The 21,582-nt window shown below is 59.2% G+C and overlaps 1 protein-coding gene across 1 annotated transcript in view; it reads right to left on the reverse strand.

Moving 5' to 3' along the window:
• Positions 1-303: 303 nt before the first annotated feature.
• The window catches only part of TXNRD2 (thioredoxin reductase 2), a 56,074-nt gene continuing 34,795 nt past the window's right edge, over positions 304-21,582 (reverse strand). Inside the window, exons 9-17 of the mRNA XM_058532168.1 lie at positions 21,193-21,212; positions 20,305-20,396; positions 17,816-17,990; positions 7,963-8,099; positions 4,662-4,757; positions 4,276-4,368; positions 2,614-2,685; positions 2,342-2,439; positions 304-505 (exon numbers count right to left, since the gene is read on the reverse strand). Coding sequence (XP_058388151.1) covers positions 382-505; positions 2,342-2,439; positions 2,614-2,685; positions 4,276-4,368; positions 4,662-4,757; positions 7,963-8,099; positions 17,816-17,990; positions 20,305-20,396; positions 21,193-21,212 — 907 coding nt within the window. The 3' untranslated portion in view covers positions 304-381. The remainder of the gene's footprint in view (positions 506-2,341; positions 2,440-2,613; positions 2,686-4,275; positions 4,369-4,661; positions 4,758-7,962; positions 8,100-17,815; positions 17,991-20,304; positions 20,397-21,192; positions 21,213-21,582) is intronic.

Here is a 21,582-nt window from a genome sequence, read left to right on the forward strand (position 1 = left end):
AGCCAGCAACCCACCCGGGACAGGCCACCGCGGGTGTGAGCCTGGCTTCAAGACACTTCCTGTGTGTGGGGAGCAGGGCAGCCAGGCCAGGGTCTGGGGATGCCCTATAGAGGGTGGGCCCTCAGCAGCCTCCCTTCCCAGCCCTGTTTCTTTGGCCACTGTGGCCTGGGCACCAGGCGCACCCGTCTGAGGTGGCACGGCGGGTGCAGCCTCCCACGTACCGGGAGAGAGCAATTCACAGTGGCGCCCTACTCCCCTCCCATCACTGCTCCGTCCTTAAAGCCCACCCCACACGTACCTGGATCCAAGCCTCCGAAGAGCTTGGCTGTGGGGCGGCAGGAGTGCCATGCGCCCTGGGCCTGCAGGGATGGCAGCTTACCCTCAGCAGCCTGTCACCGTGGGGTCCAGGCCTGAGCGCTTGGAGATGCGCAGCTTGGCCACCTCCTCGGCACAGGTCGGGTGGATGCCCACTGTCCGCATCACCTGCGCATAGGAGACCCCACACCTGCACGTGGCGGGGGCGGATTCAGCTGGTGAGTCAGCTCGGAGAGAAGTGTTCACGTCACCCCCGTCCCCGGGAAGCTGGGGCACAGGGGAAGGCCTCGGAAGTCTAGGTGTCCTTGCCATCCCCCAGCCCTGCCCCTACCCTCTCTTCTCCAGCCAGCAGCGAGGAACACCTGCCAACACCGATGCTGAACCTGCCCCATCTCCCTCCAAGCAAATGCCCGTTGCCTCGGCCCACGTCCCCCCTGCCCTCCCTCACCTGCTCCAGCCAGCCTGGCCTCCTGCTGTTCCCAGCCCACCAGGCACAGACCCACCTGGGGACGTGGCTCCAGCCGGTCCTTCTGTGGGGCCCGCTCCCTCTCTCCACCAAGGCAAGGCTTGACTCACCTGCCCCAGCCAGCCCACTTCTTATGACTGCAGCCTGCACCCGCCCGGCCCCCCGCCTGGCCCTGCTCAGCACCCAGCACTTCCCACACATGCCCCCGCACCCTCAGCAGCAACACCCCCATGCGCCGGTCGCCTCTTTGGAGGCACAGTGCGTGTGGATGACCCGCAGGGCGCTTCTAGTGCTTGCAGACAAGGCTGCAGTAAGCAGCTCCTCTTACATCTGTGCACACGTGTTGGGATATCTATGGGTGAATCCCCGACACGAACAAGGAGCCTGTGCATTCAGACGTGGACAGAGGCCCCCGGCGGGCGGGTCCAGTTCACACTCTCCTCCCAACTGTTTCTGAAACACTCGTCTCCTCACTCCATCAACTAGCTCAAACCTTCAGCGTCTCCACCGTGCAGACACTGGACAATTGTCACCGCTGGACAGAATCAGACCTTTTACCCTCACCAACCAAAAGGGTTTCTTGGTGTTTTAATTACATTTTAAAATTCCGAATGAGGCACAGCAGCTTTCTACTATTTTTTTTTTTTTTTTTTTCTGTGAATTGCCTATTCATGTTCTCTACCTTTCTATTGGATTCATCCTATAAGTATTACTTTGCCCATGAGGGAGGCTGGAGTGCCCCTGGGGCATCTGGACTAGACCCTTGGCCTTCGCAGCCCCCATCAGCCTTCCTGGGTATCAGCCCTGCTCCTCGAGCGCCCCGCCCACCCCGGTCCTCAGACCTCCCACCTCCACCCACCCCCAAGGCTGGCTCTCGCTCTCGGCCACACCCACACACCCCAAGCACAAGGGCGGGGGGGGGGGGGTCCAGGAGGCCCAGGCGCCCTCCTCTACAAGTTCCGCCCCTCCCTGCCCCCTCACCTCCGCTTAGCCCCCGGTCCTCCTGCCTCTGAAAGCCCCATGCCCAGCTGCCCTACCTCCTCACTGCCCCAGACAGAGGGGCAGACCAGAGCCTCCGCCAGCAAAGGCTCCAGGCAGGCCCTGGGACCCCCACAATGCACAGCCTGTGCCCCAGACCCAGCTCCGGAAGATGTGCCCGCACGGGGCGGCTCTCCCACACACTCGAACTGGCGACCTGGCTCAGGACTGCCTGTGCGCTCGGCCCGCTGAGCGAGGGCCCCCACCCTGCTTGTTCTGAGTAGAAAAGACCCAAACACTGACCCCGCCAAGGCTGGCTGGGGACACGAGCCTCTCCCCTTGCCCCGGAGAGGCTGGTCACAGACGGACACAGCACGGCCGGTTTAACAGCTTTTGCCTGGAGCAGAAAGCTGCCCCTGGCCCGACTGCACCTGCCATGTCTGAGGAGATGCTCTGCTGAAAACACGCACAGCACCACACAAACACAACGTCAGCACAGCAGACGTCCACTGCAGTGGCGCCAATACTCAGAGGGACACCAGTCTGAGCATCACATGACGGCCGACGTTCCTCTGGACTTACTTGATCCCCAGAGCAAATCCTTGAGTAACTTCGCCTGCGTTGGGGCCGAGGAAGTGCAGGCCCAGCACCAGCTGTGGGGGCTCCCGCAGGCACACCATCTGAAAGCCACATTGTCAGCTGCCAGGCTGGCTGGAGGTGGGACACCAGGGCTGCATGGGCGGCGGGCCTGGGGGCAGGTGTGGCTGTGTGGGGCTCCCCCACCCGCGGCGGCCAGCTCTTTCCCTCCTCTCACTTCCTAGCATGCCTTGGCCCAGGCCCGTGAGGACACTCACCTTTATGTAACACTGGGACGCATCCCGTTCAGCTACCATGAACTCCAGTGGTTTATAATATGCATGATAAACCTGGGTTATAAGAGAGCGATTCCTGGAGTCAGTGGCTGCAGTGAAACAAGACCTATGGGCATTTACAGGCTCGACAGGCTATGTGGGCCCAGGAGGACCCAGAACTGCCCACTTGGCCCACAGGCTATGGTCTGGGGTGAGGAGAGCTGGCCGTGAAGAGCACCCCTTTCTCCCACACACAGGCAGCCTGCGACTGGAGCCACACTGCAGGATAAATCCTCTCCCACCAAGGCCAGACCACCACGAACCACAGCAGCAGAGCAGGCACCAGATGGGCCAAGCACCGCCCACTACAACCGGTGCAGAGCCCAAAGCTCAGGGCAGGACGCAGGCGCCACCCAGGAGCTCACACCAGGTAGACACTGCAGAGTGGACGGGTCGACTGTGGGCAGTGGAAGGGGTGCCTGGCCTACCCGGCTGGGGGCAAGAACAGGTTGGCCGTTGGCCTCCCTTGGGCACCCTGGCGCCTGCTGGGCCCTCACTTGAGCAAGGAGGAGGGGCAGGCACGAGGTGGTCCCAGCCTACACCGGAGCTGTTGGACAAAGGCTTTCAGCACCCGAGAAGGGCTCGACAGTGTGTTGGGGGCTGCGGCCGAGTAAAAAATGAGCAGGGCCCGCACATGTGCTGCACAGCCATTATTAATTAATGGAGCTTCAGAGAATATTGTTCTAACTAAGACAGAATAGAAAAGAAAACAAACAAAGGGTATTTGGCCATTCAACATCATGAAACATAAAAGAACATTATAGAATGCCATGAAAACATGTCCCAGTGTACTTGTGATGAATCAAACAAAAACAGCAAATAAAGTGCCGGGGGGAAGGCCGGCCTGTCAGGCCTGCCTGTTGATGGAGAGGACTGGGGTGCTGGGGCAGGGCAGGCCCTGGAGCCCAGGGACTCATTCCCAAAGGGCACCAGGCCTCGCGGTGGTAGCCACGCGGGGTCTGGTTTCTCCCGTCCGCTTGCCAGCAGCTGCAGCAGTGAGATGAAACCACACTGAAGTATCCACAGCCTGGCAGGTTTCAGGGCCTCCCTGCATCTGCCAGGCCCCTGGGACACGCTCTGTGGCCACCCTAGGGCCACAGCTGCCTGCCGGAGCAGATCCAGAAGCAGCTTTGTCTCACGATAACCTCCTTCCTCCAGGGTGAGCGCCTAAGTCTGGGCTGTCAGGGTGCCTGCAAGGACTGGACAATCTCGGATGAGGAGCAGAGGCAGGGCTGGCACGGGGCGGAGGCAAGGTGGGGGTTGTGCCTGCTGGAACTGCTGGTGGGCGTGGAGCAGAGGTTTGAGGGCAGAAGCCTTTCCAGGCCAAAGGAGACACGTGCCCTGGGGGGTGGGCCATACCCCAAAGGCTCCCTCCTTTCTGGGGCTGCTTTCCAACACTCTCGTCCCACACATCCCTTGCTGCCCGTCACAGCCATCGTTCTGGGCCCCCATGCCCCACCCTGCCAAGCTGCAGGCCCTGGGAAGCAGGGACGCCAACACTCCTGCTGGCCGCTGGGCCTCTGTTGGGAGGGGCCGTCATCGGGGTGTGAGCGCCACACAGGCATCGTGTCCTGGCAGCCCCCTCTCCTCAGCACCTTGACTTACCTCCACGTGTTCCTCTCCGTGGCGCGCCACGGCCTCCTCCTCTGACAGCCCCACACAGCCATATTCCAGAGGAGTGAAGACTGTTGTGGGGACCTGGAAGGCAGGTTCCGAGTCAGGCACACCCCTGGGGACCCAAAATTTAAGATCCCCACTCAGGGACACAGATAGCAGCAACTGCAGGCAGCTCCTCAGAAGGGCTGGCTGGCAGGCCACGAGATGGCGGGGGGACTTCCTTGCTCCTGGGCCGCACCCACAGAGCTCAGCTTCACACGTGTGCACGCACACACTCACATGTGGGCATACGTGCACACACCCCCCACATCCCAGAACGCGCCCCAGCCTTCTCCGGGTGGGACTTGGCCTTCTGAAGAGCAGCGAGCACTCACGTTGTCATAGTCCATCAGGTCTGAGGACTGACCGCACAGCCGCTGGGCCAAGAGCCTCCCCGCCATGATCGCCGGGGGCGTCAGCTCTGGCCGCCCCTGCCGGGGGAAGGAGCACAGGGTTACTCTGGCATGATGTCTGAGGGCCAACACCCATCACCTTCCTAGAGAGGTGTTGCCCTTTCAGAAACCCCCAATGCCATTCGCAGCTGGGCCTCTGTGGTGCTGCAGCGCCAGGCCCTTGGCAGGTTTGCCTGTTCTTGTCTTCGCTTTCCTCCGTCCTGCTCTGGGGGACACCTGTGGTTACGACCCCCTCCCTGGAAGAGAAGGTGATCTGCTAACAAGCCCGGCTTCTCTCTGTACCCCTTCTTTCTGTCGGCGACCTTGGATGGCTGCCCCCAGGACAGAGCTCAAAAGAGATCCTGCTGCCCTTCAACCTGCTCGCATTAACTGGGATTCAGCTAGAATAGGCCCTGGAAGCATCTGTGTGCTCCTGACACGTCACAGCCCATTACAAATCCAAAATCAGAGCGTTCTGTGGAGGGTCCTCTGTCCCAGGGTGTGTCCTGCTCAGGGAGCGGGGGTGGCAGGGCCCCCAGGGTTCCTGCACACGTCAGCTGGCCAAGGACCGGCTGCCAATCACCTGGGCGGCAGCAGGAAATGCAGATGTTGTCTGACATTCCAGAAATGAATAGAGATCCGCAGAGATAAACTCCTGAAAGCAGCCTGTGCATTCCACCGGGCCTGACAGACTGCGGAAACGTCCCTGCGCACAGCACACACCATCTCGCCAAACAATGCCCCTCCCCCACTGGACTCTTCCCTGCACTCGCCGGACCGCTGGGCGTTAACTCTTTGTACTGCTCAGAATGACTTTTCCCAGTGAGCTAATTTACTGTTTTAATAAATCATGTCTTTGCGTGTACTGAACATCTCTGAAGGATTACGGTTTCCACTATGTTGGCCAGAGCCCTGGAGCTGACGGCACTCCAACTCGCCGGCTCCGGGGTGTGCAGGGCTGCAGTGTGCACAGCGCTCTCCCCAGGCGCACGGGTGCCATCTCAGGGCCAGCACACGGGACGCGTGAAGAAGGCCGCACCAGGGAAGGCCACGTCCAGACCGTCAGAGATCACACTGAGCAACTGCACTGCCCGCTACATGGGCCGGGTCCACGTGACAGCAGAGGACACGTGAAGGCACTCGCTTTCATCCATGCCAACTGGCTGACTAGATGGTCAAGACAACTGGTAGGAGGAGTGGCCAGAGTTCTGACCGCATGCCCCAGCAGAGCTGGTCCCGCAGTCTCCCCTGTGCTCTGCGCCCCACACACCATTTCATGAGCCTGGGTCTGGAGGGGGCCTGAGGGGCTCAAATGGTAGCTGCTTGGCTCACATCAGAGCATTGGCCATGGCTGGAGGGTGACCCCTCTGGTACACTGGGGACAACAAGGGCCACGTTGCCCCAGAGGAGGGGTCTGCATGAGGCTGGGCTTCTGGCAGGACAGATCCACGCCAGACAGGCAGGCTGGCCCCTCAGGAAGAAAAGGAAGGGCAGCCTGGCATGGCCCCCTGCCCAGGCCTGTCTCCACGTGTGTGCCAAGCTCTCCCGAAGCCCTGGCCCATTGTGAGCATGGGCTGGCAGGTGAGGCAGAGGGAGGGAGGTCCCGCAGCAGTGGTGTTGACGCCACCTGTGGCCTCTCAGATCCGGGACGCCCCACCCAGGGATGTGCTCGCCTTAGACCTCGGCTCCCCTACTCCCAGACATTTCCCAAAGGGCGTTCTGGGATGCGCGTGGGCAGGGCGGCATCTGCACCGTGTGGTGGGCACCAGCGTTCTTGTGGAGCACCCCCGCACCCTCTCCAGCTCATGGTGCCCCTCACCTTCCCCTCAGGTCTCTCCCGACCACCAGCACTAAGCATCTTCTGACATCTGAAATAGTTTACTTATTCATTCGTCATCTGTGACCCTTCCAGAATGTCACCTCTATGAGGACTGGGACCTTTGTGTGTTCCTGCAGTGGCCCCAGAACCCAGAAAAGTGGGCGCTCAGCCAACACGTGATAAATGACTGCAAATTACACATCATGGTGGGCTTAACAGCATCCTCCCAAATTCCTGTCTGCCTGGCACCTCAGAAGGTGACCTTATTTGGAAACAAGGATCTCAGCAGATACAATTAAGGTAAGGATTGAGGTGAGGTCCTACTGGCCTAGGGTGGGCCCTAAATCCAATGAGAAGGTCCTGATAAGAGACGGACACCTCTGTGAAGATGGGGCAGACACTGGAAGCCTGGAATGTCTGGGGCCATCGGAAGCTACAAGAGGCAGGAAGGATCCTCCCCAAGAGGCTTCAGAGGGAGCACAGCCCTGTTGACACCTTGATTTCCGACTTCTGGCCTCCAGAATGTGAGAATGAATTCCTATTGTTCTAAGCCACCCAGTGTGTGGTGATTTGTGGTGGCAGCCCAGGAAACTAACACACGTGGATGACAGGGTCAGGTCTCACCCCCAAGAGGCCTGCTGGGGTCTGGGGGGCCTGGTGCCCCTCTCAGGCGCCTTTGACCAGGAACCTCCCGAGCCACCTTCCTCAGGATGTGCTACACATGTTCAGGACAGGCCATTTGCTACTGACGCTTCGGGGGCACGGGGGCCCCACAATTGACCAGCTGCAGGTCTTGCTGGGAGCCCGTGAAGAGGGAAGGGGCGATGCCTCCCAAGCCAGGGGGCAGGGCTTCTGCCAGGGCCTCACAAGAGTGGTGCTGCACACCTACCATTCCAGGGTAGGGAGCAGGCAGGCTTGGGGAGTGGGGCTAGCCACACCCCATCAGGCTCCAGCACCCTCATGTCCTGACCCCCATCTGACAGCCAGGTTGGGAGAATACTGACCCGCCCACAGATCAGAGGATAAACTGAGGCAAAGAGGTCAGGCCTGGTACTGCGGGGTCAGGACGGCCCCAAGCCTGTGCGCAGCGGCAGCATTTCTAGGGCTCTGCACGTCCAGCCTACCTGCGGGGAGGTCAAGGCCGGCACTGTGGTGTGGAACAGATGTCTGTCCTCGGAGCTGAGGCACAAGGAGGTTGACAACAGGACTTTGCTGACGTGCACTGAGCCTTTGAACCCTTCCCCACCCTCCCTCCAGAGAGGGGAAGAGCACTTGAGACAGCAGAGGCTGATGCCCAATTCTCCCCAGAACCCCAGTCTAACAGCACTGGGGGTTCGGCCAGGAGCCCCTGGGGGCTGCATATGTCCCAAGGCCTGGCCTGGGTGGAGGCTGGGGTGGGGGCCAGGCAGTGGGCACAGGCCTTACCTCTGCTACGTCTCCGATGGCGTAGATGTTGGGGACAGAGGTGGCTTCCTGGGCGTCAACCAGGATCTTCTGACTGTTGGGGTTGGTATTCACTCCAGCATTCTCCAAATCTAGACTTCTGGTTTCTGGAACTCGACCTGGAGGAAATAAAGAGCAAGGAAGGCTGAGAGGTTTTCTTCAGTGGTTTTGACTGATATTCCTCGGTTTATTTAAAACACTTCTCAGACTGTCCACTTAGGATTGGTAAAATGTCCGGCACAACAGCGTCAAGGGCCTCACACACACACACACACGACAGCACACACACACCCCCTGTATTTGCACAAAGAATCAATGACAGGATGAGGCAGGACCAGTGCAAACAGTGAGTGGCAGAAAGGGTGGAGACAGGGTGGAGGGGAGAGAGACGGGAACAAGACATCTTTAAACGCATCCTGTGATACAATTTTGGTTTTTAAATCATATACAGAGTTTATGTATTTATAAAAATAAAAATAAATCAAAAATCGAAAAAATCCATATGACCCGTAAACAACCTGAAAGAAAGGGGCCTAATTGTATGGGAAGTTGGTAACAGAGCCCACAGGAAGACAATGCACTCAAGAGACCGTGGGAACCCACAGCTGCACTGCACATCCTCAGAGGATTATATCCTAACAGTGAATGAAGCTGCAGACCCATCTGACGTGCCGTTCACAGAAGACACTTAAAACCCCATAATGTTAAATTTGAGCTGGAAATTCATGATTTCTCTTTTTCTGAATAAGTTTTAAATACAGAGTTCCTAGCTCTGACCCCAGAAAAGGTCTAGAAGCAGCAAGGACCCAAGAGAAACGCCTGGAAGCCTTGCGGACGAGGCAGAGTGTGATCAAAGGCCACCTCACTGTAGCCACGGACACCGCGACAGGCCATACAGCCTCCAGAGGCGTCACGCCCCAAGGGGAAGACACAGAATACGCACAACCCAGCTACGGCTCCTGTCCAGTGCACGCCTTTCCTGGCGGACGGGTCCCAGTCTCTGTGGAGCCCGCCTGTGGGCCCCACGTGACCTGACAGCCTAGTGAATGCCCATGCGGCCCTTCCTGGGGCGGGGCGCCTTCCCTCCCACTCTCTCTGTGACCCCAGAGCTCCCCAGCCTCCCACATGGCGCTCCTCCTGCAGGCTCATACTGGGGGCCGGACGGCACTTCATGGTGGGCTGACACTTCTATCCTGCCACCAGACTGTTTGCATGGATAGGCTGTGACCTTGGGTCCCCAGAGTCTGGCAGCAGGATGTCCTTCAGGTGCTACAAGGAGGGTGGAGCCGACCCAGAGCAGGCAGCGAGAATGCACGGAATCAGGCCCCGCTCAGGGTCTCAGGGCAGGCCCCACAACCCTCTCTGGGCAGCCAGCGCAGGTGCTCAGCCAGCAGGGCTACAGGACCTCAGCTCCTCCTTTCCCACATGCCTGCAGCACCTGCCCAGCAGACAGCCCCAGCTCTGAGACGTCCAGAGCTGAGAGAGGACCTGGTGGAGGCGCAGAGCCGGAACCACACACCACACCTATCCTTGGGTACAGTCAGCTCGGCTAATCTTGCTCTTGGGGGCAAAGGCCAGGAGGGGCGGGGGATGGCAGTCCCCAGGCGTGTGGATACAGCTGCCTCCCTGCCAGGCTCCATACGCTTACAGCCCTGGACCTCATCACAGCTGAGCTGCCAGCAAAGATTCCTTTCTCCCCTTCTCCCTTGATGCAGACGATGTGGCATCACTGAGCCAGGGGGTGGCAAGGGCAGCTCTTCCTGCCTGACCCTCGGAGGGGCTCCCAGAAGCTCAGGGTGATCCACTGATGGCAAAGATGAATGCTTTCCAAGGCAAAGTTCCCACAGCTCCCAGTGGCCCGGACAACGAGAGGCTGGATAGCAGGCGGTGCCAGTCAGAACATCTGGAAGACCAAGCCCCGTGAAAGGGAAACCTTAAGTCTCCAGCTGCTCTCCCAGAGCGGGAAGTCAAAACACAGACAGCCAAGCCACGCTTCTCAAGTTCGTGGGGAGCCTGCTCCAGCCTCTCCACTCTGCTTAGCCACAGGAATCGAGTGCCAAGCTGGTTGGCACTCATCGCTGATCAGACCAGACACGGGCGACACCAGGCCCCAGAGGTCCCTGCCTTCTGATGGCACCAGTGTTAGAGTCTTATGAATGGAGACCCGTAAGCGTGCAGAGTGGGACATACCACCCTGGCGAGTGTCCTGCTCTGGACGAGGTGGCCTGGGGGCCCGGGCCTGACTCGCAGGTGGTGGAATTGGACCTCTGGACGCAGCAGGCACCTGGGAGCCCTTGTGCATCTGGGAAGGACTAGAACGTGCTGTGCCTCAGTGAGGAAGGATCTGGGCCCTGTGGAAAGAACTGGAGGGTCCTTGCAGGCGGGGGGTTCACAGCTCAGCCCTCTGGCTCCTCCCCAGCATGGCACACAGCAGCTAACCAGGCCCACCGCCTCCTGGTGATCACTCTGGGCAGGGGCTGGAGTGTCCAAGGGCGAAGCTGGCTGCCCACAGACCACCCTGCTGGCTGACACCAGCCCGCTGCACCCGCGCTCTCCCCTGCACTACTGCCTGGCTAGTCACAGGAGGCCAAGAGCCTTCCCTGGTGCACCTCGTGGTAACCATGGTAACTATACACCTTACAGAAGCCAGCCAAACCACATCCAAGGTCCCCCAAAAATAAATGTAAAAGTAACAGAAGACAGTAACATATGCGTGCGGTAGGTGGCCTCCGCAGTCCACGTCAAAGTCAGGATTGTTTAGGACATGCTACATACAAGAACCTGGAGGGTACATGGGAATGTGTGAGTCAGGCCATTGACACAAAGAATAAATGGATGGCTGGATGGCCTGGGCGCGGGGAAGAGGGTAGACAGTGTAGAAAAGAACATGCCTGGCATGTGGTAGGTACTCCATGGATGCTTCTGGAATGAACAGTGAAGGAAGAGAGGACGCACCAAGCAGTTAAAGACAGCCCTCAGAAGGGCAGCCATGAGCACATCGGGTTTGGAAGTTGTGCTGACAGGGCCTGTGTGGGGTGAGGCCTGGGGAGGATGGGAGCCCAGTTCCACCCAGGCGCCCCATACCATGGGGCCATACCCCAGAACTGTGGTGGGCCTGCCAGCCAGGACGCTGGGCCCTGAGCCCCCACCATGGGCCTCCTGCGCAAACAACCCGAGCAGTGGTCATGGTGCAGGGAGGGACATGCCTCAGGACCCTCGGAAGTTCTGTTCCCTCTGCTCAGAGCAGGGTCACGTCTCCCCACAGGTGCCAGGGCCCAGTCAGATGGTGTGGGCCCCGACTCAGCTCAGGTCCGGAGTCCCAGAGGAAGACGGAGAATGGGTGCTGGGGTGGGGACCCAGTGGTCGGCCATGCAGTCAGGGAACACAGACAACAGCCACACAGACAACGTCCAGCCCAGGCCCAGGCCGGACTTAGATAGCACAAAGCAAGACGCAGGTGATCCTACAGAGTCATCCCCCTGACAAGTGTCCTCTTGTCTTATGCAAAAATAAAGGTAGCACTCCTCAGGGGATTGGGGGGAAGAGAGGAGCCCCCACTGCACCCCCATCTGCATCACCCTGTGTGTCACGCACAGCACCTTCCCAGGCCCGCCCGCCAGGCTGCCGGCTCCGGCCCCGTGGGATCTCCGTGCCCTGCGGCCTCAGCTCTTCTCACCGGGCACGGGGTCTGCAGAGCCACTGAACAGCTCCCCTGGGGGGCACTTTTGGAGGCTCCCCCGTCTCTGCTCTCTGGACAGCACCAGGTGGGAGATGGGAGATGGCCGATAGTCCACGTGTCAGTTTAGTTCCCTGCGGCAGGTCCTCCGAGGAGGGCCGGGGCCAGGAGGGCTCCTTCTTAGGCTCCTTCTCTGAAGTAACAGGCGGGGCTCAGCCGTCTCTCTTGTGCCGTTTTAACTTGCATTTCTTTGAGTACTAGCAAAATTAAGTATTTTTTGGCCACACATTTATTAACTATATTTCCTCTTGTGAATTGCCAGTTCCTGCCTTTTCTCATGTATTTATAGACATCTTCATGACTTCCTTGACTTGTAAGAACGTCTCATGCAATACATGTATGACACTGCCACAGTTACCGCAAACGACGAGGGCATTAAAATTCCAGGTGCAAACACGTTCTCGCTTCCTCCTCAGAGGCGACATCCACATAAATGGGCGGAAGGGCCCGCAGCACCTCTGCCCTCGGAGCTGCCTCCCTCACGAGGCCCAGCCTCATTTCTGGCCGGAGTCCCTTTGGGGGACCATCGGCCCTGGTGTCTCTGAAACAGGACAGCCCCTCTCTCCTGGCATCCACCATTCGGGACTCCCCAGGGCCCTGAAGTGCTGGTAGAAGCAGCCTTCCGCCCGAGAGCTCTTTGCGCAGCTGGACCAGGCCAGCCCTCCTCTGATCACACTGGGAGTCGCCCCAGCTGCTGCTGCTGGGTGGGGAGGCGGCCTGACCACCATGCTCATCCAGCCAGCTGGAGAAGGCCGGAGAAGGCTGAAGGCCGAAACCCCCCAGACGGTGGCTGTTGGTCATCACTACCTGCTCTGCTGGGCACAGGGACACAGACAACCGGACACATGCAGTTTTACTTGCCTCTTTCATCCCGTTATGGGAAAACAGGCATTCCCTCCGATTTCACGCCTGACTGGAGCACATGTTCTGACGAGTGAAGGGCAATCCATGTAATGAGGTAAGATTTAAGCGCCAGCGGGAGTATGACAGGGCGACTGAGGGGCTGGGAGTGGACAGACACAGCGAGGATGTAACGGAAGCAGCCGGAAGCTCGGTGCCGGGAGGACGAGGTTCGGGAGGCTGGATGGGGTGGCGTGGGCAAGGGCCCAGCAGCCGCTTCACACACAGGCTCAGGGATGACCCAGCCTGGGTGCCCCCCCTGAGGGTCACACGGCCCCCAGAGCTGGCCACTCCCACCAGGCCGGGCCTGTGCAGTGCCTTGGACCAGGCACCCAAGGGGAACTCACACCTTGGGAACCTCCAGTCAGGTCCATGGAGGCCCACTTCAAAAAAAATTTATTGTATGTCTTTCGTCATCTTTGGGACTTCAGGGAAAATGATAATAACAGCAAAGGGCTTCTTTTATTATCTCAAATGGCCCCTTTTCAACGAGCCCCAGGCCCCCATCCACAGCTGTGAGACCCCAGGGCAGGGGAGAGCACCTTCCTGCTGACCTCTGGTCCCAGGTAGGGCTTAGTGCTTGTTGAATGAATGATTGAGCCCCTGGACCGTAGCGTGATGCGCGGCTGCCTGCTCGCTGTACCACCAGCACCCACCAGTGGCCCCCCACCCGTCCTAATGGCGTCTCTTCCTTGGAAGGCTCCTTGGACAACTGGGTTGAGCTTTCCCGCCAGGGAGCACAGGGGCCTTTCCAGTTCAAGCCTGTGTGTGGGCAACAACAATGCCTCAGGTAGGCCACAGCAGCCCCAACACTCCAACAGCTGCAGCCCGGCCCCCGGGAGCCCCCAGAAGGAACATGCTCCATGGGGAGTGGTAATTATTGCTGTCACAATTATAGATATAGAGATGACTTTCCTGCTGGTTGGCTGCTCCGAGTGGCACTTGCAGAATTTAGATGGTGCACATTAATATGTAAAAACAGCGTCCATTTATCTCTAAAAGCGTTTTCACTAAGGTTTCTTTTTTAATTAGTTTCCATTAAGTCCTAACCATAAATACTGAATTTGACTCGGTAAAAAGACCACACCCGACAACCGTGGAGCATGGAGGCAGGCAAGCCGGTCTCATGGCTCTGGCGGACCCGGCACAGCTCTCCCTCTCTGGCCGTGTGGGGCGTCCCAAGCGGAGGGAGGGCATGAGGCCTGTCTGTGAGCACAGGGCGCCGCCTTCCTGCGGCCCTCCCTGACTTCTGCGATGGGTTGGCGCCACTGAGAGCCAGGCTGAGAGGACGACAGTCACGGAGCTGATGGCACTGCTTCAGGAGCAGTGGTGCACTGTCCAGGGCCATGCAGTGTGGTGGGAAAGGCCGTGGCCTCAGGCATAGCCACTTCCTTTGGCCTGTGGCCTGAGAGTTTGGGAGGTGCCCACAGGAAGGGCTCCAAAACCGTCTTCTTCCCCTCCAAAATGACCAGCCACACACACACACAGCAGATTTGGGTCTCTCTTGGTGTCAGTAACTACAAACTTGACATTTGCACTCACACAAAAAGGTGGTAGAACATGGGTGGCTCCCAGCAGAAGGGAGCCTCATCGAGGCCGCTGCTCCACCTTCAGCGCAGGGAAGGGTGGGCGCTGGGTGAGTGAGGTGTCCATCACAAAGCAGCTTCTGCACGTGAGACCCGTCACAGCCAGACCACTGTGGGGTCTCCACTGGGAAGAACACAGCCACAGACTTGGTTTCCTCTAGTTACAGCAGCAAATGGTCCCAGAGCACAGGCCTGGTGACCTTGGACAGGCTTCTCCCAACGAGATTGCATCCACGCTCAGCCCACCAGCTCCTCCCCACTATCCCAGCACCAGCTATGCAGAGCCTGAGGTAGAGAGAGAGGAGCCCCAGGCTGCAGCCCATCCTGGGGTGACGTGCTCATCCTTAGTCACCACGGGCCCCCATCTTTGTCTCCTTGGGCACCACTAGCCTCCCTCCCATGGCCCATGGGCACATGCTGTGCAGGTGGACTGTACGTGGAGGGGCTTGTGGTGGGGGCCTCAATATGGTGGTTGGATGGAAGCTGGAAAGCCGGGCCTCCAGTTCCCGAGAGCCAGGGCTTACTGGCTCCACTTACACCATCTTGGAGGCTCAGAAGTGACCTCACCATGGGTTGTACACACAGGTGGAAGACAAGAGCTCTTCTGCTAAAACAAAGCAGGAAGAGGAAATGGTTTTAGGCTGATTCCCATAGGTCTCATCTACCAGACCCAGGGGGCTCCCGAGGCAGGCCCAGGGCCACCCCCCCAAGCACTCTGGACACGAAGAACCACAGCCATCTGGGCTCTTCCTACAGTGGCAGGACTCCCGTGGCCCAGATGTGCCAGAGCCTTCATCATTCCCTTGAGAGAGAGGGAGGCTGGAGATGCTGAGGAGCATGTGACAGCTTCAGCTCCCAGTTTCCCAAGGCTGCCATCCAGAGGCCCTCTGTCCGTTCTTTACAACAAAAGCTAAGCTAAACTAAAGCTGAGCTCCAGCCTACACGCGTTAATGCTCGGAGGTGTCCACTCAGACCCTGTCCTGCTCCCACTGCCCCAGACAGCAGGGGACTCAGGCCACAACTGGTTAACTGCGCGGGCGAATCCAAGCCCGCAGCGGCGGCAGCGGCACAGGCTGACTGTCTTCACTCAGCACCATAATCGGCACATCAGCAGACAGGAAATCCTCCTGCTGCGAGTTCCCAGTCTATTATCTGAGACACCTGGTGTGGGTGGGTGATTCAGAGACAAACAATGAGCGGGCCCCCTGCACAGCAATTAACTGCTTTAACTGCTAATGTGTTTAATCCACCGCGTGGAGATCAAGGCTGCGCCGAGGGAGGAAGAGGCTCCAAGTCCTCCTGGGCTTCCAGACTGCAGGGCCGACTTCACCGTCTCTATGTCCACTGTGCTCACGGGATCCGGCCAAGGCGCCTGTCACATGGGCCACTGGGCCAAGCAGGCGCTCAGCCCCACACGGGACCATCTTGAGGCCTTCGGTGTGTGTTCACGGGGCACGAGGGGCGTCCTTTACTTTTCTGTTTTTAATACACACCAAAGCCCAGCTTGTGTGGACACAGCGCTCACTGCTGAGTGGGACGTGTGGTCCAGGAGCTATTTGCTGTGCCAGCCGTGCAGCCCCAGGGCGTTTTATTTTAACCTGGATTGGATCATCCTTTATTGCAAGTAGAAATAATGCTTGGTTGAAGGCTTATCAGAGTAAACTAGCAGAAAACATTCCCAGTTTTTAAACTGGGAAGTGGCTCCCGAATGTTTACAAAACGTGGCCCAGGAGCGAGCAGCAGTCAGCACATGCCTGTACAGCCCCAGGAGGCGTGCCAGAAGCTGCCGCCACTGCAGCGCCGCCTCAGGAAGCAAGGTCAAAGGCCAAGGGCTGTGAAAGCTCCCACCCCCAGCATCCATCACGCCGCAGACTGTCTGGAGGATGCTCTTTTTGAAAATACAAAAAATAAAACGGACTCCCAGTGGGGGAGGGCAGGCATGCACACCAGGGGCCTTGCTTGTGTCCCACCAGGGCCCCGTCTGGAAGCTGGGAGGCCCCTGCAGCTTTCTGAAGGCACGGCCCCCACCCTCCAAGCCACTGCCATCAGCCTGGGTTCAACAGACGGCATCTGGGTGCAGGCCTAGGCTTCAGTCCACAGTCCAAGACAGGGGGCATGTCCGCAGGGCACGGAGAGACATCAGGGGACAGAGAGGAGGGCTGCGGGTGTGGAGGGGAGGGGAGAAACTTGCCACCTCACTGTTTAGAATGGAGTTTAAGATACTAAACGTCACTTTACACTTCTGTGTCTGAGTAGTTACACAATCTTTCATAGTGTTCATCAGAATAAACCTATTTAAAATGTACTTTTAGAATTTAATAAAAAATATTTCCTTTGGTAACTTACTGAATTTTGGTCAAGAAGCACTAGATTCACTTGGGCATTTCAGATCTTTTCCTTGTTCCTCAAATCTGCTCATGTAGATTGTACAAAAGTGAAGAGCTCTGTCTCCTCCGGAGTTTATTTCATTTCTGATTTCCTATCACTGCGAGCACTCAGGAAAACCAGGCTTTTCAGCAGTGCGTTGCTCTGTGACGCAGCCTTGTTGCTCCGGGAGCCCCACCTCAGGGGAGGCTGGGACCTGGCAGGCCAGGGGACAGGCCCTCCACGTGCTCAGTGAACACGCGCTGCCTTGCCGTGGAGCCGGGCGCTGATTCTCACAGCCACACAGATGCTGAGCCCAGGCTCAGCGCAGAGACCCCTGCAAACTGGAAGCGCCCAGAGAGAGCGCGACCTGGACTGCTCCTACTCAACACGCAATTTGACGGACGGTTGGAAACAAGGACCCAAGCCGGGAGCTGCAGGCATCGAGCGGCAGGGAGTCCGAGCACAGCTGTCGCACTCGTATCCACACACCCTCACTAACAAGAACCCGTCGGCCCTCCGCACAGGGAGCCCACTCACAGCACCACCGTGCTCTTCCGCGGGTGGGCTCATGACGGGCACAGGGTCTGGGCTCTCTGTTCTCCCTGTCCAGCTCTAGACAGGGCGCCTTCCCTCAAAGCCCATTTCCCCGCCTCAGACCAGCCCAGGACAGGCCCTGGGCAGGGGGTCTCCCCCCAGTGCACCCATACTCTCCACGCTGCTCCTCAGGCAGGCGGCCTGGGGTGCAGTGAGAGCCCAGCCTGGGAGGCAGCGTGTCCGGCAAGGTCAGCAATGGGCTAGTTCTGCACGACCACACTTGGGCAGCTTCACCCCTACAAAAAGCTGGACCCCGGCCTCTCAGAGAACAGGAGGATGAGAACACAGCTACAGGCAGGCCAGGCGGCAGCCAGCCCACACCTGGCTGGGAAGGGCCCAAGGCCTCTGCCCTGCCACTGGTTGCTATCTTTGGAAATCTGCAGAGTGTGACTTCCGGAAAGATGGTAAGATGTCACTCCCGGCACGTGATGATCTGCAGAGCTCAAAACTTCTCACTGGGAAGTATCATAAGCAATCCCCTGGGCCTTTACAACAGCCCAAGAGGTGTGCTCTGCAGTAGCTGACCCACCGGAGAGCCAGCAGGATGAGGGGAGCCCCCAGAGGCAGCGGAAGGGAAGGCGGCACCGCTGGTCTCTGCTCATGTGCGTGCGCGTTTGTGTGTGTGCACGTGTGCAGCTTGGCACACCCTTACCTATGGCCCACAGGACAGTGTCAAAGGTCCCCATGTCCTTCTTGCCAGAGGTGAGGTCCTCCCAGGTGACCTGGAGCTGGCCATCCGGGAGCCTCCCCACTCTTGAGGGGGTGCAGCCCCTCAGGAACTGGGTGCCGTGAGATGCCATGTACTCAGTGACCAAGGAAGACATTTGCTGCAAAGACAAGAGGACATGCTGTGAGGACCAGGTAGCAGTGAGAATGTCACTACTGATGACTGGGAAGAGAGGACCCGGCTCCCTGCCTGCCTGAAAAAGCCCTGGGGGTGCCCACAGGGGTCTGTCCAAAGGAGAAGGTTCAGTGCCCATGCCCCTTCTGCTGCATGGCCTCACGCCAGCCCCCCACCTCTGAATCCCCTTGCTGTCTGTGGAGCTGAGGGCTGAGCCAAGAGAGCATCCAGCGCCCCCTTCCCTCCTATCCTCCAGCTCCAAATCCAAGGACCCTAGGCCCTTTGGTTAGGATGCACTTGAACTTTGGGCTCTTCTCTAGATGCTAATTAACTAAGTCTTCACTGAAAGCAACGACAGAGAAGCGCCCCTGCTCCTGGGAGCTCTGACTTGCCTGAACTAGATGGCGCTCGGCTCCCCCGACCCCTGACCACCAAGTGCGGTCAGCAACTCTGCCATGGGGGAGCTGGACGTTAGGTGGGCATCTCTGTTCCCCACCAAGAAATGCAGGGGCAGCAGCATGGGGGTGGGGGCCCAGGTGTCTGCAGAGAGGGCTTCTCCCTCCAGCCCAGGAGGCTCTGCACCCCCAGCTGCAGATCGGGGCCCAGTTTGGGGGCCACTGTGGGGTTTGCACAGGCCAGAGGCACGGTCAGCCAGCTTCTTCTTTCAGGAGAACATACAAGTCACTGTGTAAATCCTCAACTGAGACAGCTCACTGAGGGACTGTTACGCCACGAGGAGCCCTGCCTGTCTGAGACTGTCACCCTGGTCACAGGAACAGGTGGGTAGGCTGCCCATCCCTCCTGGATCCCTCTGATGAGCTTATATGTCCCTGTCACAGTCTGAGGGGGATCTGCTGGGCCCTCAAGAGCCATAGGGCCGGTCCCTCGCCCCCAAGCCTGACACCGGGGCTGCACGTCCTGGGTCACCTGGTTTTGCCACTGTACCTGTCCCAGGGCACACCTGGAACCTGCCCCTCTCCTCTCCTGACTCTTGCCTGGGAGACCCCACCATCTCCATATGCCAATGACATCCAGCCTTCCACCTAGGCACCAGACCTGCCTCCCAGGCACTCCTTCTGCTCATGTGGGCTTCAGCTCCCCCACCTGCCAACCTGGCCCTCCAGCCCAGCCTTGCATGCTCCAGCCCCTCGCAGGCCCAGGTCCACCCTCTTCTTGCCCCCTCCACAGCCCCTTGCTGGGAATTGCACCTGCTCCATCAGGCTCCAGCTTCTGCCCTGGCTCAGTGCCAAGGCCCACCTTCCCAGCAGCCCTCATCCCTGCAGGCCCCTCTGCCTCTCAGGCCTCGCCTCTGTGTCCGGCCATGTGGCCTCCTCAGGGTCCTGTCTGCTTAGCACATCCTCCCCACAGCCTGACTCTCAGAGGCCTTCCCTGGACACTGTGTCCCCGTGGCAGGCGCTCAGTGCATGTGCGCTTAATGAAATGACAGGCAAGAGTGGCAGCCACAGGGCAGCAGCCCACGGCCCATACAGGACAGAGAGCAGGTCTCTGTCTCAGCCCTGCGGGGTGGGGTCCGGAGCCCGCAGGCCCAGGAGCCGAGGTGGACCGTGGGCCCACAGGGCTGTGCACATGGACAGTGGTGCATCTTCCTTCGAGGGGGCATGGAGGGCTTGATGTCTTGACAACAACATCCCCAGACTTGGATTTTAACAAGTGACTTTCGAGAGGTGGGGAGAGTTTTCAGTTTAAAAAAAAACTCCACGTGTTCCCCATATGTGCAGGTCCACTGCCCGCGGCGGCCCTCTACTCTCCTGCCGAGCCCGCGCTACCCCGCGCTGTAAGCTGGTGGACGTGAGCTGGCAGGGCCTCGGGGCGGGCGGCCCACTGGGAGACCTGAGTGCTTGCCTGGCTCTCCTGTCACACCTTTTCAGTTAATGGTGGGTCTGCCATCCCCTGAGGTGTCACCAGAGCCTCACCAGTCTGCCACTTGCTTCCACCGCCTGGTGCTGCCCTTGATGAGGCGGCACCACTTGGGCTCCAGAGGGGCTCAGCCCGGGAGATGGGGGACACTGCTTCTGCCCACACATGCCTGCCACTTACTAATGGGAGGATTGGAGTGGGGAGCCAACCCCACAGTCTGTGAGGCTCCTGGCATGCCCACAGGCACCCCGCTACACGCTGGCAGGTGTTTTATCTTTCTCGAACAATCTCCTCACTGAACTCAAGGGCGGGTTTCTACAGACTGAGACCACACACCCAGCCCATAACTAAACCTGCCTGGCCATACAGCCCCCTTGGGAGAGCAGAGCCACAGGGTGAGAGCTGGGCCCACGAAGCACTACCTGGTCAAAGCCCCGGAGGGGGATGCTGCGCATCATGACGGTGGTCTCCAGTCCCAGCCCGGTGAGGAAGCCGGCACACTCCAGGGCCACGTCTGCCAGAGGCAGGCTAAGGAATGCTAAGGGATCTCGACATCAGGAGCCAAGCAGGAAGCCCCTAGTGCCCTGTGCCAGCAGCCCACTCCCCTATCAGCCCCCAGACAGGCCAAAGGAGGCTCCCAATACCAGCCACAGAGCCCCCTCCACACCCCCACCTCTCAAACGCATGTCCTGGGTGAGCTGGAGGGGCTCTGGCAGGCAGTGCACTGCAGGCTCCCTCCAGCACCCAGGGCGAGGCAGCCTCTGCCTCTGTGGGCCGTCTGTCCAGGCTCCCTGGAGCTACATCTCAGACTCCGGGGCCAGGTCCACTCCCCGAGGGGTCTGAGCGGCAACGGAAAGGAAAGACACGAGGAGCCGCCTTCCACCTGCGCCCCCAGCTCGCCGTCCCAGTGCTTTCATTTTCCCTTGGATGTCCCTGCTCCCGAACCCTGGTCCTCCCATGGCTCCTCGCCCGACCTTCCCGGGTCTTAGTGCTCCCTCTGAAGGAATGTGCCTGGAGAGGGCTGCTCCCCAGGGAGGACCCCCCCTCCCACCCCGCCACGGCTGCGTCCGGCTGCCCTGGCTGGCTCAGCCGTCTCAGTGTGCAGCTCAGGAAGTGCTAGCCACAGAAAGTCAGCCTCAAACTGTCCCCTGAGCACAGCTAATCCCCTGAGTGCCCTGTAAGTGCCTGGTTCCTGGCAGCAGAGTGCCTCCCTGACAAAGGTGAGAGCAGGGGGAGGGGCTCTAGGGACCAGGCTTCCACTCAGGGCTGTGAGCACGGCCGTTTGTCACCCACACACTGGCAAAGGATACAGCTGGCCCCGACCACCAACCTGTTAGAGAAACAAAGAAAAAGAACAGAGGTGAGTCCCACACGTGGCCTACTACGATGCACGAGCAGCTGTCCCTGGTGTGGGCTCCGCAGTGGGGATGGGCCCTTCAGCCTTCGTGCAAGGCCTCGGTCAGCTGATGCGTCACTGTGGATGAGTCAGCTGAGGCTAACTGTTCAAACAGGTTGTCCCAAGGTACAAAATCCACTTCCCAGAGGCTCCAGCTGTGAAATACAACACGACAAACAGTGTCGTTGCGTCAGGAAATTGCCTGGTGGTGAAGGATGCGAGCGGTCAGCGACAGAACACGGCCCGTGAAAGGCCCCAGCGGTGGGGCCAACATGGACTCCACCGAGGTGTTGAGAAAAGCCTG

This window comes from Diceros bicornis, chromosome 35, assembly GCF_020826845.1.
Source record: "Diceros bicornis minor isolate mBicDic1 chromosome 35, mDicBic1.mat.cur, whole genome shotgun sequence".
Lineage (NCBI taxonomy): Eukaryota > Metazoa > Chordata > Mammalia > Perissodactyla > Rhinocerotidae > Diceros > Diceros bicornis.